General features: G+C 39.3%; 1 protein-coding gene across 2 annotated transcripts in view; it reads right to left on the bottom strand.

Annotated features, from left to right (window-relative positions):
- cdh8 (cadherin 8) overlaps nt 1–16,746 on the bottom strand; it is a 99,465-nt gene that overhangs the window by 50,844 nt on the left and 31,875 nt on the right. For both annotated transcript variants that reach the window (XM_040011245.1, XM_040011244.1), the window contains exon 3: nt 9,641–9,932. In XM_040011245.1, coding sequence (XP_039867179.1) covers nt 9,641–9,932 — 292 coding nt within the window. The remainder of the gene's footprint in view (nt 1–9,640; nt 9,933–16,746) is intronic.

The raw sequence follows: 16,746 nt of genomic DNA, 5'->3' as shown, positions 1-16,746 counted from the left end.
TGAGTTTTACAATTTATTCAGGTCTTTCTCTGAAATACACTCATCAAGTTATCAATCATTAATCAGATCTCCCTATTTTTCGCTCTCTCTTTCACACACAAAAGATGCTATTGCTTTCTTGAAGATTCGTTGCTGTAAAAAGCACTATTTTGCAGTACTGCTTTTTGAAGGTATATATTTTTTAGCTTAATATTAGTTGGTTCCCTGTTACTGAGTATAAGGCTTTAGCGTATTTAGTAAGAGGCTAAAATGGCAAAAAACAAAACAAAAAAAACCCCCTCCATAGTTTTAAATACACTGCAATATTGTGGTACAAAAGGTTAAATATAATATTCAGTATTGTAGAGGTTCCATGTCTGTGGCTACAAGTGCTTGAGTACTGCATAAAGCAATAACACACTCAAGGCTGTGCCAAAGTCCTGTGTGGCATCGCTAGAGTTGATATGCACAATAGCAGAAGGCCACCATCTGCAGATGTGTTGTAACAAACTTGTAAAACACATACACAAAGAACCCTTACATTAAATAGGTCACGTCCATTAAAGAGTAATTAAAGATTGATCGCCATGCTACAAATCTTCCTCGACAATCACATCTATTGCTTTCAATGCAGCATCAGTGACAACAGATTGAATATAAGCTGATACAGTAAGTAGTTGATTGATCTAAACAATGGAACTATTCCCCTTTACATTAACAGTAATTATAGTGTTTTTTAAAGTATTACTCTACCAACAGTCTACAAAAAAAAACAGGGCACATGCACTAACTGAAGGCTTACTTGGCCGATTCAAATTTTCCTCTTTTTGGGACAGTTATATTTTCTTTCTAAGAATATTTGATCAGATGTGTTTTTAAACCTTGCTCTAATTAATGTTTTAATGTATGTGCCGAATAAAACAATGACTGGGCCCTGGTCGCACAGGCCAAAACGCTTTTTGTTGGCATCTGGCAATTAGTGGTTGTGAGGGAAAAAGGTGTATCCATCACTACCATTTATATTTTGTGTCATACTTTTTCAAATTTTAGTACAGCTGACAGAGTAAACAGTGTGTATTTGCAGAGCACCAGTTGACATCTCTCATATAAGCTTCTGACAACTGTGGCAATCTGCTAGCAAAGCAATCACACTGAGGTTTTTGTATAAACACCCTCTTGATGACTGATTTAACCTGGCAGCATCCAGCAGCCTCCAGCTGGCTGCTGCCAGGTGAAGGTTGCAAGCCCATTTACAACTGGACAGGGAATACACATTTTTCCCTAGCGACCAGAAGTTGCCAGGGGGTTGCCAACTGGTCTTTAGGTGTATGTGACTGAGGTTTTACATGACTTATGTGAAATTTCAAGTCATTTGCGAGGAAATTGTCATTTTCCCCACAGATATACATTAATGTGTTTCGTAATTAAACCTCCAAAAGGCTAGGAGGCAGTGATGGTTTTATAATGCAGTGTTAGACTTAAGAGTGTTTCAGATGCCTTTCAAATGAACTGGATAAATCACGTGGGATTTACAGCTAATAAATGTTGAACTTAAGCGCTGTTTTACCAAAATTACTCTAACAAAATAATGACAACAGGGAGAATGACCTTGGAAAGTATGTACATGGATTGTCATAGCTGTGAATATGACAGACTAAAGCTACTGTTTTAGCATTATTCGACCATCACACCCTATTGGATATGGTCTTTTTTTTTTACATGAAAGATATAGTTTTGTTAAATTAAATGACACGTAATACTGATTTGGGATTTTATCCAGGCAACCTGTTGAAGTCTGCACACAGTCTTGCACACATCTTCTTACATTTCTGGACATGCTCGCAACAGGATGCACTGTGGGCTACACATGATTAGCATTGTGTACTGTAAGTGCTGATCGAGCTCAAAACTAATAAAAATGCATGCATTGTATGTGTTGTCATGCAAGAAAACTTTGGTGAACCAGTAACTGCATGGAGTGAGATTATGGGAATTTTAGGATCCGGGGTTTTTGTTTCTTTTTAGACAGTATTTAGGATATTTCGCCCTCCTTCTGATTATTTTTTTATTATTTTGCTGTCTTTAAATTTCCAACTCCAGGGAAATGACAGGAAGGCCAACTACATGGCTGTAGTAGCCTTTTATAATGAGAAGTACCCATCTCAATAAGTGTTTCATTCACAGTATTAAATGAGTCTTTCATTGTGCATAAGCCGTCTCTAATGCTGGCATCAGAAGCATGCCAATTCAAAGCTGATGCATGACAAAGGCTTAACCATCCAAGTAAAGGACAGCGATGGTTAGAGTTACTACTGCAGCTAGCAATTTCATCACTGATTCATCATCTGTTTATTCTCCTAAAAAATCCATTAATCGATTAAAAATTTGGTCGTAGAATAAGGAATGGCTTAAACAATAATAAAAAACTACCACTACCAGATTAGTTACTGATTCATTTTCTTCTCATTGAATAATTAACTAATATTTTTGACCCTTAGTTACTGGTGCATCAGTTTGTGTAAATTTTATTGCATTAATCTGTACAATGCAATATTCACAGTTAGTCTGCATGCCCACCAGTGGCCATTAGAAGGCATTACACTATCTTTAGATGACACACTGAACTGAATCAGCCCCTCTCCTACTCTGCACTGATGCTGAATTGAGGATGCTGCGTCCTTGTTTCTGTTCTCAGAATAATTAGCTGACCTTGAAATAATGAACAGCAGTGTGTGATAGTATGACAACCACAAATAATCCAATTTCAAAGCAACAAAACTTTCATGACTAATACTTAATTGAAAAGCAAGAAACCTGGAAATGTGACAGGTTAGTTGTATGTGATTAAACTTTTTCCTGATTATTATTCAGGTTAATACCGCAGCCTTATAAATATTTTAAAAAAGAGCATTCAGACAAACAAATTTAAAATTTAACCTTTGATTTTCTCATGTCCCATTGTGCTACTGTTGACCCTGTTGCATGAAATTCATTTAATCACATCCACTCAGTGCGACAACACAGACGGTGACGCTCATGACAGCCTCAGTTATTCACATCCGTCTCCCCATCATTACAAAAAGATGCACACAAGAGCCAACGCACATGCTCTCACACATAAATAAACATGCACTCTCTCTCTCATTTACCTTCCCTTTCATGAACTTTGTTGGTTATTTATCCTCCTTGCCTTTCATTTTTCTTCTCTTTCTACTCCATAGGAAAAAGAAAAAAAAGAAGTCAGACTTTGTTTGAGGAATGATGCTGTGGCTAAAGAGAAGGCAGCTTTTTGTCCTTATTCTCATTGAGAGCCTCTTGCTATTCATTGGGGCAAGGCAGCCAGTCCAGCAAGGGAGGCAATCTTATGCAGATCACATTGAAGGGCTTCATTACCTAGAAGCCAGCTACTTTTTGTTCTCCCTCGAGGGAAGAGTGAAGGAGAGCATTAGCTTAGCAGAGGAAAGCAATGGTGAGCAAAAGGGAGAGAGTGCGAGGGTGGCAGAGGTACAGAACAGGAGGAAAAATATGTGCGGAGGGTTGCAAATAGAGTGCATCTCTGCAGGCTACACAGGGGAGAAGGGACAAATTACACCTGAACAACACCATCTTTACATCTGCACTGTGGGTTCATGCTAACAGAGATGCATGTTAGAGATGCATGTGCGTGTGAAACACACAGTTTAGTATGTGTGTATGTGCGTGGATGCCTTTGTGCATTCTCAAAAAGAGAACATACCCCAGGGGGCTTTAAAAGGCTCATATTACTGTATCTGGACCAATGACTGATGATGTTACATGCATAATTCAGAGGTGCATTGGATAATAAACAATATCTGATGAATTAGTAATACACATTTGTAGGTAATATTGAACAGCTATATGGTTTTTTTTTATTTTAACTCTTGAATACCATGTGATTTGCAGCTTAGTCTGAAACAAAGAAATCTAAGTTAATAACATACAAGCGAATGTAAAAAGAACGTAGCAGTAAAAGGAAAAAAGAAGTGACTGGGCAATTAACTGGTATCACAAGTAACCAAATCAAGCATGTAAATACACTCAGATATGCAGAATGCTAGTGCCAAATGAGGTGAGATAAATAGTCGTAGCAGGTTATTTACAGACAAACTCCTCCATGTCAGTTAAATCCTTTCTGCTTCAGAGGCCTGTCCTATTCCCATTTAGCATGGCCACAAAAAGGGCAGGCTGGCATGGACGCTTCCTGGCAGTTAGACAGGCCTGAGAGAGTCAGAGCCTTGGCCAGGTTCACTGCTCTGACCCCTTCTCACCCCAGTTCAGCCTGTGAGCCACCCACCACCATCATCATGGTCCCGGTCTGCCGCATCCCTGTCCAGCCCAGGAGCCTGCTCGTCAGATGTGCCCCAGCCCGGCCCTGGCCTAGCTCTGGCCCAGCTGCCCACTATGTTAAAGGGCCAGGGGCCCCCTGCCACTCAGCCCATCTGCCAAGCTGCAGACCAGAGCCTAGGATCAGAGAAGAGAGACACAAACACCAGACACCCTCTTTCTCAGCTCTCAGCTCAAAGCTCAACTGAGAAATGCCAGATAAAAGATGCACTATAAATGGGCTTCTTTTGCTTATGTGGGTTGCTGTGACCCTGAAATACTGTTAGGGTTTATTCAAGTTAAGCTGTTTTTAATGCATTCAGAGCCATACTTTCCAAGAGCAAGATATGTTCAAGATTTACTGCAAGATCAGCACAGAACAATGATATTTTTGGTATATCGAGAAAGAGGATTTTTATAGAACATCTGGCCCAAGTGAAGCATGAAATGGTCTGAAAATATCTCAGCTGTCCCTGTATTGATCTGACCAACTGCAATGTGCAGAAAAATTCATGAGACGAAAGAATAGATAGATAGATAGATAGATAGATAGATAGATAGATAGATAGATAGATAGATAGATATGCTCGAACACACAGAAAGGCACAAGCTATGACAAAATATACAGCAGTATTTAATATCGTTATGCTTCGTTGAGGTTATGTATCTATGGATCACTTTGAAAACTGCAAGCGTATTAAATCAGCTGTGATCAGAGTGTACTCCTGTATGTTGGAAGCATGAGACGATCAGCTCTGATAAAGGTCTGCATACTGCTCATTTCCATATGTCTCCCCTTGATCAAGTCTGCTCATTTATCGTCCAAATCTGAGATGACAAGCCTTTACTTATTTTCCCAGCTGCCGATGGTGATGAGAGCGTAATCAGAAACATCATTAGGTCCTACATAGATGGCTGTGCCTGTTAGTCCTTTTATCCGCACCCATAATAACTCTGAAAATGCAAATCAACTCCAGGTAATCTATTAATGTCACTTCAATTTTATGTCTACACTCCAATTTAGCAAATCTTGACACATTTGGCAGGGATCTGTGCTCTCATACAGGTATTCATTTTGCTGAAGTTTCACAGAGCATGGCCCATGCAAAGAGGAGATGGGCCATCTGTCTACGTGCCCGTTTATTAATCGCCCTGATAATGAAGCGAACTCACAGCCCAATACTCCTGGGGCAACTCTCACATGAGTTCCAACCGGCAAAACAACTTGCAGCAAGTTTGTTTCGCAATGTGGCAATTATTGTCATTTGCACCCCCCTTAGCACAGGAAGGAGGGTCTAGCAACCTCCTCCTAATTACCTGTTGTGTCACTTCAAGCAGATTTTGTAATTTCCAACTACATCACAACCCCCTTGTTAGCTGCAGACGGGTGGCAGAGCCTCATAATTCCAGCATATGGTCGACAGACATACAAGGGAATTTGTCAGCTTGTACTGGCCTTAAAGTTGAAGACCCCATTAACAGGAGAACAAAATCTGTTAATCTTGTGAGCTCTTTGCAATCCATGTGAAAGAATTAAAATTCTAATCATGGACCAGCTTGCAAAAATAAGCAGCTAACTCCCTCAAGTGACTCTAAAAAAGTTACAATGTAATGAAGAAACTGAGGTAGTATACCTACGTATATTGTTCATTGGATCAAATGAATGGATAATAATTTGCACCCTATTTGTCTGAGGATTAGAGGATATTATCAAAACATAAAAAACAGAATTATCCAGATTATATTTAGTATCCATTATTAAAACTGCAATTATTAACATTTTTTAAATCTATAAAATAATTTATTAGCATGAGTATTCTGGGTATGGTTTCTCATAGTGATGAACTGAGATTGCTCACAATGTTAAAGCAATAGTCCCTAAAGGAATTACAAGCAACAAGATACAATATCAAGAAATAAACAACAATTTTGTAACATATGGCACATATGTCGAAGTAAATAAAAATGCAAAAATATAGGAAGACTACAAGTCATGCGCAAGACAACTGAATTACAATAAAGTTTTCAGGGGACACCACATAAGACAATGTTCACAGTAGGTAGAGCTGAAATTTGAGGGAGGGGTCTTTTCAGGTGCAATCGTTTTATTGTTGACAACCGATCCCATTCAAACCAGAACGCAGAGGAACGGACAAAACAAAAGAAAAGATGATACCGAAAGCAAATTGAGTTTTGAAAGTGGCCCATTTTTGTGATCTGCCAACTTTACCATGAGTTTAGGAAAAATCTAATTTTCAGAAAGCTGTACGTGATTTACTCAGATATTCACTTTTTATTGTGCTTAATCATAAATCTATCAATTTTAGGTGGAGAGTTCATAGCTAACATGAGCCACAGTAATGGGAAATGAAGTGGAATTATTCATAAAGGGTTTGAGCAGCCCAGAAAAATAAAAAAATCAGTTAACACAGTTTTGAAGAAATTTTGTAGAAGCATTTTACCCCTAGAAAACAATTCAATGTAATGCACTCACAGAAATTCTAGCAGCTTATGCTAATGGTTTCAAATGTGTTCTGACAGATTTGGCAGATTTAGTGAAGTTAAAACCTTTGCTTTCCCCTTCATCTTATTGTTCCACTGTACCTACAGAGACAATTCACTAAACAATTAAAATGTGAGTCACCTCCATTTTCAGCTATTCAGGAAAATGAAAGTCAGACAAAAGTCACAGAAAGCCACACGTCTTATCCGACTGGCCCTTTTTAAAGGAAGAACAAAAGGTATTTCTCCTTCATTTCCCATTAACCTCTATGCTCCTGCGCACACAGGATACATGGCGACCTCGGTGACCCGTGTCACATATCTCATGCGGCTGTGGGGACCGTTTCCTATGGGGGATGGTGACATTCAGTACGAGGATTCTCTATCTAGCCATAGTCCTTGACAGATAAAAGGTGGGTGTTGATATTTGTCCCTGGTCTCGCTGATACTGTGTGGATACACTCCCGATAAGCAAGGAGCTGCGAAGACATTGATGAAGTCTGAAGTGGAACTGACAAGCTCTGTAAGTGGATAACATCGTCAGGAGAAGCAGGCTGTTACGGTCTGGATTAGATTTTGATTATTTGACACAGGTGGGTTCACGCTAAGCAGAAATTCATCAGCACACTCAGCATTGTCTCAGCTTTGTACCAAATGTAATGCAACGTTTTTTAGCATGTGCAATATTGCATTTTAATGTTTCCCAGTTTCTTGTCACTGTGAAGATTTGCTCATACGACTTCACCATCTTCATCTCTGTTCTGCTCTCTTTCACGTGGATTTTATTAGTTGTGCGCCACTCAAAACGCAGGAATCCACCGAGTCCTGTGCAAATTCTAATTTACTGTAAAGAATCCGATGATTTATGAATATGAGGCGAGCGAGATGAACGACTTATTGTTTGTTTGTCCAGAGAGCTTAATTCTCCCCATAACACCACAGCACATGAAAACTTAACAAGAAGGAAACCAGTTGCTAAAAGAAAAGCCTTTCAAGCTAACAACTGAGCCTTCATGAATGTTTAATTAATCAGTAGTGACAAAAGGGAACAACAATCAACAAAGAGATGCCGATTTCCATTTCTTATGCATTATTCCCACTGGCAAATCACAGAGTGCTGTCAACTACCACTTTGCTCTCTACCCTATCACTATGGTTGTTACCGCACTCCACTGACAAAACCCTTGGAGAGCTACAGTACATTTCATTTGAGATCCAAAGCTGAGCAGCAGGGATCAAGTAACAGAGTTCAGACAAGAACAGTTCACTGTTACTTTGTGTTTACATGGATACTTTTGCATTGTGTTTTGTTCCTTTTTGCTTCCACAGCAGCAGCTAATAAGAGTCAGATACAGTTATCATGAGAAGCTACACAGAAATATATATTTATATAGCTTTCCCCCTGAGAACCGATGCAAAGACTGCATCCTATGGGATGTACCAAATAGACTCCATTACACTCCTAACACCGTCTGTCCTGGCGAGTTATGTCAGCTTTGTGACAGGTAACAACAGGAAGCTCACTGAGGAAACACAATAACAAGTGTATACCACCCAACAACGGACCCCAGCATCCTTGCTGAACTCCTGCAATGTCAACACAGCATAAAGACACACTCTGATCTCCTTCCTGCTACTGATGGAAGCATTTTTTTCTACAAGACTCAGCTGCGCCGGGGTTAGTAGTGAGGGTCTCAAAACAGTGTAACAATCCACTTACAGGCTTCTGTCTGTCCTAGATGAGCTGCATTATCATCATGCAGTGGTCATTTAAATGCATGGATGAAATAAGAAGGAGAATATATGAATATATTAGCATACAGTGCAAGGGCAAAAGTTTTGCGTACCAGTTTGAGGGGGCTTGAGGAATAGTAGCTTGCAATTGGCGTCCGTCAGTATTGTCGAGCTAACTGACAGTTTATGGGTGCACATGCAAACATGTTTCTCAACCATGATATTATTATAATGCTTAAATCTTGAAGTAACAGCCGTCCATATCAGGCCTTTCCTACTTTGAGGACTGTTAGGCTTTACTGTTGTGAAAGATGGGAAAAAAAGACTAATTGTAAATGCTTTTGACACAAAGTAATGCAGTCCACAGAGGTTCACCCTCTTAATCTCCTTGCCATTGCTTTCAACATCAATCAGTATTATATTCCGCACTTTTAAATCCTTGGATAAACATCTATTATAGTGTGCTATAATAATTTGACAGTAACTGACGGAAAGTGCAATACCCCCGCCCCCCACAAAAAAAAACTAACCCAAAAATGGCCCCTGACCTACACAAAGTGAAGAATAGCAGATTTATGCCCTAAGGCAATATCTACATATGCTGCTGTAGCCTGTCCGAAATGTACCACTGGTGCCTTTCAGCTTGTGCAGAATTTTGATTGTGTATGAAAATTTTAATAACTCACCACATGCTTGCCACATGTGGTGAGTTATTTAATTTTACAATCTAATATCTGGCTCATGTTTCCATATTGTTAGTTCTTTGTAAGTGAGCTGTTTGTTGAGAGCCTTCCCTAAGTGTGTGTCGACATTGACGCTCGATGTTCAGTCACAGCACTGAGCTATGGGTGAAGTCCTAGTGATTTGATTTGATTTATCATTCTTGTATTTTCATTTGTGGAAAAATACTCATAGCAGGCAAGCGTGTAAATAGGCATACTCATTTCCTCTTGTTCTTATTCACTCATTATTTTTATGCAATAGCCCATTAGAGATCAGCCGTCTCGGAAATCTCACAGACTGATTAGGCTGCTGTGTGAGGCAGGGAGCAGAAATGAGCTCTGTCTGTATTGTGACTTACCAACAGCAGACATTTCTTCAACAGCAGCATGATACGGGCCTTCGGTGAACTTTGGTGCATTGTCATTTATGTCCTGGACTTTGATGATGAACTCAGTCATGGGCTCCAGAAGCTGGCCTGTAATGCCATTAGTGACTTTGGCGGTTAGTGTGTATTCAGCCTTCTCCTCGCGGTCCAACCTCTTCATCGCGTGGATGTCACCTGTCTTCTCATTGATGGCAAAGATGGTGCCTGCCCCCTCACCTGAAAGGCTGTATCTGGCTGTGTCATTGTCCACCTTGTCTGTGTGAAGCTGCAATTAAAAAGAGAAGAAAAATAAAGGATAAGTTCCATTTTGTTTTTTTTCCCAGAGTGTAAAGACAAACTTAGGGAGCCGGGTGTGAAGAGCTTTTAATGAATGCAAGCTGATATGCTCAGCAGATTCTACAAGTTCTCACCACATAAATGCAGTTAAGTATACAGTATGACCATAATGCGCTGTTTGCACTGCTGTACTCTGTGGAAACTAGATACTAAACGTGGCTCAGCATAGCCTACACTTTGCTAAATGAGGCCCGCTGGGGACAATAACTTTATAAGTTGCACAGGAAATGGACCTTAGTCTAGGTTGTTCCTCGTTATACATCACAAATACATCACACAAACATGTGTTATGGGGTATATTGCTCCCTACAGTATGAAATTTACCGGACAAAGACGTTAGAGGTCCTTTCAATGTTCATCGTACTACACTGGAAAAATAAGAAATCCATTAAAAATTCAACAGGAAACTCTACACACAATGATGCATTCTCTCAAACTAGCCCCAAAGATACTGGACGATGGTTCATATTTCTCATTATTTTTGTAATTACCGTTTCATTAGTTCACTAGAACTGCATGCCCGGCTGAGTGGTTGGATCCCACTCATTGCACGGGCTGAGTATAACTAATGAATTTGACGATGCGGCATGAAGCTGTTCAAATATCTGCGCTGAGAAGAGCAGGCAAAATATTCTGCTGTTTCAAGTTAAAAGGGTCAACTGAAAGGGCACAGGATACAATGGTATGGACACAAAGAGGTCAGGGAAAAAGAGAAAGAGCCGCCTTTTGACTCAAAAGAAGCAAAGAATTTAATTTTTGCTCCTATAAAGAGACAGAGCATTTCCTGTACTTGAAAGTCACCTTTCATATAAGCCTCTTGATTCCTAAAGTGAGTGAGTTTCAGAAGGGAGGGGAAGCAACATTTACAAATCCAACAATATAGCTGGGACATGGCTGGCAGCACTCTTCTTTTCAGTTTGTATTTTTGTCAACTTATGCGTCTCTTAAAAACACACATGCACACACACACACACACACATGACCAAGTACACAGTCATACATCAAAACATCTGTATTCAGCAGCTTTAATTTCATTCCCTGCCACGGCGTTTCAACAGAGGTTCCTGTGGGAGCACGCTTAGGGTATAGAATAGCAAGGTAGAAATGTGTTGGTGACTACAGACCCCTAAACCCCCTGCAATGTTTTCAGAACCTGGCTTTTATGCATATACTGTCTCCGAGGTGTTGTTTGCAGACACTGACAAAGCACATTCGCTTAAATTGTCACACCTTGCACTTTTGTTTTCCTAATTGTGCCATCATTTCACATGAATGATGTAGCTCATTAACACAAATGCCTCGCAACATCCTGCACACTGAGAAACTCTTTAAATGAGCTCAAATTAATGATGGTCTGTCATTGTTTTTTTTGTTTTTTTAAATCCCATGCATGACTACTTATGTGAAGTCTAAAGCCTGCAGCTCAGCATATATGACTGCATGTTGGTGCTTCCCGCAACGGGAGGCAAACTGACTATTTTAGCAGCATATTGGTTTTGGTTTATTCATTAATCATAAATATTTTTAGGTAAGTATCCTGGATTTAATCCTGGTTTGTTTCAATGTGACGCTCCACTTCTTCACTCTGTACTTATGTAAAGAAAAAAAAGAGAAAAAGAAAACCTTTTTGATCAGGTGCAGAGCAATACCGCGATTTTATAGTACTGTGATTGTGTCTGTTTCCATATGTAATGCCCACAGAGAGCTTACAGAGAGACGTTTTCAACCAACGCAAACGTGCTTCTGTGCTGTCATCCAACTGCACTTTGCTCTATATAAAAGTACAGGCAGGGGCTGCAGTGGACACTTTTTTATTGTTTTTAACACTCTGTTTCACTTCAGTACTGTGTCTGCTATAATCCCACTCTTCTCTGCGGCTGGCTGATGGACCAAAAACAGTTTAAAGAAGAGTAGCCCAAAGACTGGTTGTATATTTTTGACACTTCCCCCACATATTTTAATAATACCCCTTTTGCCCCACTACCTGCTCTCTCCAGATAGAAAGCTGCCCATAGCTGCTCACACACTGCTTAGGGACTTCAAATGTGCTACCACCGCTGAACCATAATTTGGCCTTGAGGCAAGCTGAATCCTGCTTGTCTGCTAGTTTTGTCTTGAGGACTGGACCACTTTTCATGTCTGTCTTCCCCTGCCTCCATCTCAGTGTCTGAGAGTCTTAAAAATAAAGCCCACTGTTGCCTACTTGCCCCAAATAAAATTCAAATAAAATTACGGCCCATGTTTATTCCAAGCTGGAGGTTGCTCCACTGAGTCACACTGCCATGTACATCTGTGCTGTGCCTGTTCTCCTATTAAACCCAGAGGACTTGCACAGGTGTAGATAATTTTGTGGAGTTGTATTTAAGAAATTGTAAACATTTTAAAAAACAAAAATGCATTAAAAAGTGTCTAAAAATCTACTCTAAAGAACAACAACAAAACATGCAACTTATAAAGCAATCAAAATATTTTAAGAAAAAAACCCCACCATAAAAATCACACTGCGAAGTGTTATAATTACTACAACCTCATGACACTTAAATAGTTTGAATAAACAAGTGAATAGAACCTAAGCAAAAATAAATAAATATTTATTTAAAAATAAACAAGTTTGTATTGTATTATGGTCCCAGTACTGGCTTAATATGTGATGAGTGTGGAGATTAATTCTTGCTCTCTGAAATGCTTATCCATGGTTGTATGCTATAAACTCATCGCATGCTGGAAACGACCTACAGTATTATCATGTGACGAAATAAGATGCTGTGGTTTTCTCACATACAGTTAAATCATAAAAGCTGATTTTAAATTAGATTTTAGATGTATGGATATTGGTGCCTGTCTGTGTTTCTCACGTACTGGTCAGGATGCGCCTTGTACAATACCTTGTACACATGGATGCTTGAGACATGGCATGTCAGATTGTTTTTCCTCATTAATTAACCAAGAAACCAAACATAATGAAAAATATTAAAATTAAGTTGCTAAATTAAATAGACTGCGTCAAACACCTAACCCCTGTTTCCCACCCAGCAAACATAAGATAGCAAAGACAGTTTTGAAGCTGAATAATCTAAAAAAAAAAAAAAAAAAAAAACATTTAGAAAAAAATTAATGCCCACTAAAGATGAGTACCACTGATTAAAACACATTTTGAGCTAAGATGGGGTTAAATCTTTTGTCTCTTAGCTTCTATAAGCATTTTTTTCTCTTCTTTTTTTAAAAAAAATGACATTAAACCATTGTATAGATTCAAGGTAGAGCAATGTTGCCTTGTCACAGACACCTAACAAAAATTCAGAAGATGAATAAAAGCTTGATAGAAAGGCATGCTGTGTTTCTTTTGAAAAAGAAAAGTCACACATTCAGTCATTTTCCCAGAAGCTGCCACTTTTGACTTTAAATTCACGAAGGGTTGAGTTGAGCTAGCTATAACCAACAACAATCCTCAAAACTGTCTCCTCTAAATGCCCTGGGAACCCACTTCGTACACAGCCTTCACACTAGAGTGCACAAATTCTCATCAAAGAGTACAATTACGTGAAAAAAAAAGTCTGTCACAGGTCCCTGTCATTAACTGAGTTGCCTGGGCAACTAAAACAGCACCAACAATAAGTGACATTGACTTTGGCATTCAGGAAACTAACAGATAATGGATAACAACACTGTAGTTGTGATGATTATGTGCTACACTGGTGTCAGAAAACAACAAGTATTCTGAGCACAGGGTGAGGAAAGCTTACACCACAATGTCTGTTGTGTCTGTGTTGATTATGTATTGGCTTAGTAAGAATGGCATTGACGATATTAGCATCTGTCTTGGTATCGAGTCAACGCATTGCTAAAACTCAAATAATACTCAAACATACTACTGCTCTCATGTGTATGTCCAGTCTTCTCATAACTAAAGTGAGCATCGACTGCATTATTCCATGAACGTTAACTAAATCTATCACAAAGAAGAAATAACGTTGTCTGTATGTGCAGCAAGTGCATCCAGGCTCTGGAAGTTATTATATCTCTGGCTTTAGCCGCTGTAGGTCAGGTTGTTGAAAAGACAGACATCCATATGTTTTGAAGCTCCAGTTCAGAAAAAAAGACTTGGGTGACAGAAGATATTTTCCTGTGGCAATACTTGTGTGCTCTGATGTCTGCCAGTATACACACACACACACACACACACACACACACACACACACACATAAACATAGAGTACTGAACACCTCCATTTGCCAACCGCAACTCCCAATCAGGGGCTGCATGGGACTGCTTATCCTGTCAGCGGAGGAGGAAACATGTCAGTCCCTGCTGAAGATGAGCTTTTATGGCAATCACTTGAACAATCACTGTGTCCTAATGAGGAAGATTCTACAGATTCTACTCCCACATATCCCCCACCCCCGCCATGGGCCTGGGCTCCTGATGCTTAAGTGTAGCCCTACAGAAGGAACTAATGATTTCCCTAGTTGTCAGGCCAAATGGTAGATAGGACATGTTCTCCTCCTATGTATGTACCAGTAGGACTGTAGAGGGAGAGAGAAAGACTGACGCAAAGAGGGAAAGGGAGGAGATACTGTCACTGTGATGCTTGTCAGCTACCGTCTGCAAGAACAGACTTCACACAGTACGTCGGATTGCTTTCTGCAAAGTCTACTTCAGTTGGAGTAAGGGTCAGAGGTTGATGAATTCGATCTGCAACTGTGTTGGTTTTTTATCAGTGGTGGAAGAAGTCAGATCCATTACTTTTGTTTACGGAAATGTACAAAAATGTAAAAATGTTCCAGGTCTGCAGTTAATATTATACATGGAATCACAGTGATCACAAAATATACGAAAGCAGGAAAAGTAAAAACATTTTTTTCTGCCAAAAAAAAAGAATGAATGATATTTAACAAATTATCATATGATACCAAATACTAACTACATTCTGTTACTGACAAACACACAATTTTGTCTTATTATACTGGGTAGTTTAAAAAATATATATATTTATAAATATATAATTTTATTCCTTACAGCCATTAAACAGTTGCAAACAATCTGAACAGAAGATTCATGTTTTGCCGCTGCTGAAAAACAAATGTATGTAGCTACAGTTTGCTGAAAAGCTGAAAAGTAATCCATCTATAAGAGCTATAGTAACAGTTCAAATACTGTGCTATTTAAAACTACACATTCCTTTCTAAAATATCAAAGAGTGGAAACTCCAAGAATCAGAAAGAGGTACCAATACAGTATTACTACCCCAAATTGCCCACTAACTCAGGAAAAGCACTTAGATTCTTTCCACTGTTATTACATAATACAGGCATTCTGAACACATTTAATGTAGCACACTGCCAAAAGTGCAGGACAGCATGAAGAAGTGCTGTATAATGCATCACTGTGTTGACTCTAAATGTCATGTTTAGCACAATCCCGATGTGGGTTTGTTTAGCTGAGGATGCGTGGTCTGACCGGCCGATAATGTGGAGTAGAAATGCCATGTTAACCATTAAATATGGAGACGACGGCATGTTGTTATGTAAAATGTATACGAACCCCTCAAGGCCGTGCACTGCATGAACTAGTTCGCATAGCACCTTTTGTAAGAGCCAGATGTTGACCTTTTTCTATTCAGCTCAGTCAGTTAATATGGCCCAGTTCTCCTCATCTGTTCAGTGTAATGCCATCTCACAGAAGAAATCCAAAGAATTAATTTGAGAGGGCCCCATACTGCAATGAGGGATCAATAGAGGGTAATTCATTGCCACTGATAAAATTAGAGCTTTTTTGTTCCATCTGTACACCCTCAGGCAACTGTAGCCTAAATAGTTACTCCAGATAGATTCTACTCAAACATGTCTGGAATTAATTGTAGCTTCCTCCCATTTGTTGGATTTTGACTCTGTTAATTACACCTACATGAATAATCTGTAATTCTAAATATTGCAATAACATTTTGAATGTACGGAACAGATGGTGCGATGCATGATATATGATACACTTAGCTATTCTTGGAAACATTTTCCCTCCAGTCTGTCTCATGGCACGTAGCGGTTTATCAAATTGGACAGAAAAGTTCCCTTCTGGTGTGAACCACAAAAGACTTTATTGGAGGAAATCATATAGTGAAGCTCTGTGATGCTGGGGCATTGGAAATAGAAAGTTTAATTCAGAAATATCATAACGTGAAATGCTGTCAGCTCTTCAATTCTTTACACCACAAATGAGGCCAAATTTAAAGGCGTTAAGTAAATGCGTTCAGATGCTATGTGACTCAGTCATTTTTACTTCTGTGGTGAGCAAATATAGATTTTTTTACATACCCCCAATCAAGATAAACTGTTTTAAAGGATCCGTTATCTACTGCTGCTCCCTTGCACATGACACAAAGGAACTGATTCCTTTGGGATTTGTAGCCATTGGTTGCCATATAACAATAATCAATATTGCTTTTTTTCAGAGGTCAATCACAGTATTCACGGAGGCCAAAAAGAGAGAAGAGTGTCTCACATGTTTTCCTCTTCATTTATTATTACTGCTGACACTCTTGCTTTATTGAGACAATGAGAGAGAGATGGTGTCATGACCCATATACAGGGAAAGGTGATGGTCTGTAATTGAAGCCAACTCCACACAGAAAAGGTAGAGTAATTACAATCAGTAAAGAGTCTCCCAGTGTTATACCCCCTCCACACACATGCACAGAACTGAATTGTCAGCAAGCTATCACCTTTTGCTTTCGTTCTGCTTTAGTTTTT

Source organism: Simochromis diagramma, unplaced genomic scaffold, assembly GCF_900408965.1.
Source record: "Simochromis diagramma unplaced genomic scaffold, fSimDia1.1 OVJJ01000603.1, whole genome shotgun sequence".
Classification (NCBI taxonomy): Eukaryota; Metazoa; Chordata; class Actinopteri; order Cichliformes; family Cichlidae; genus Simochromis; species Simochromis diagramma.
Note: the sequence above shows the minus strand (reverse complement) of the source record. Positions and strands in the feature narration are given on the sequence as shown.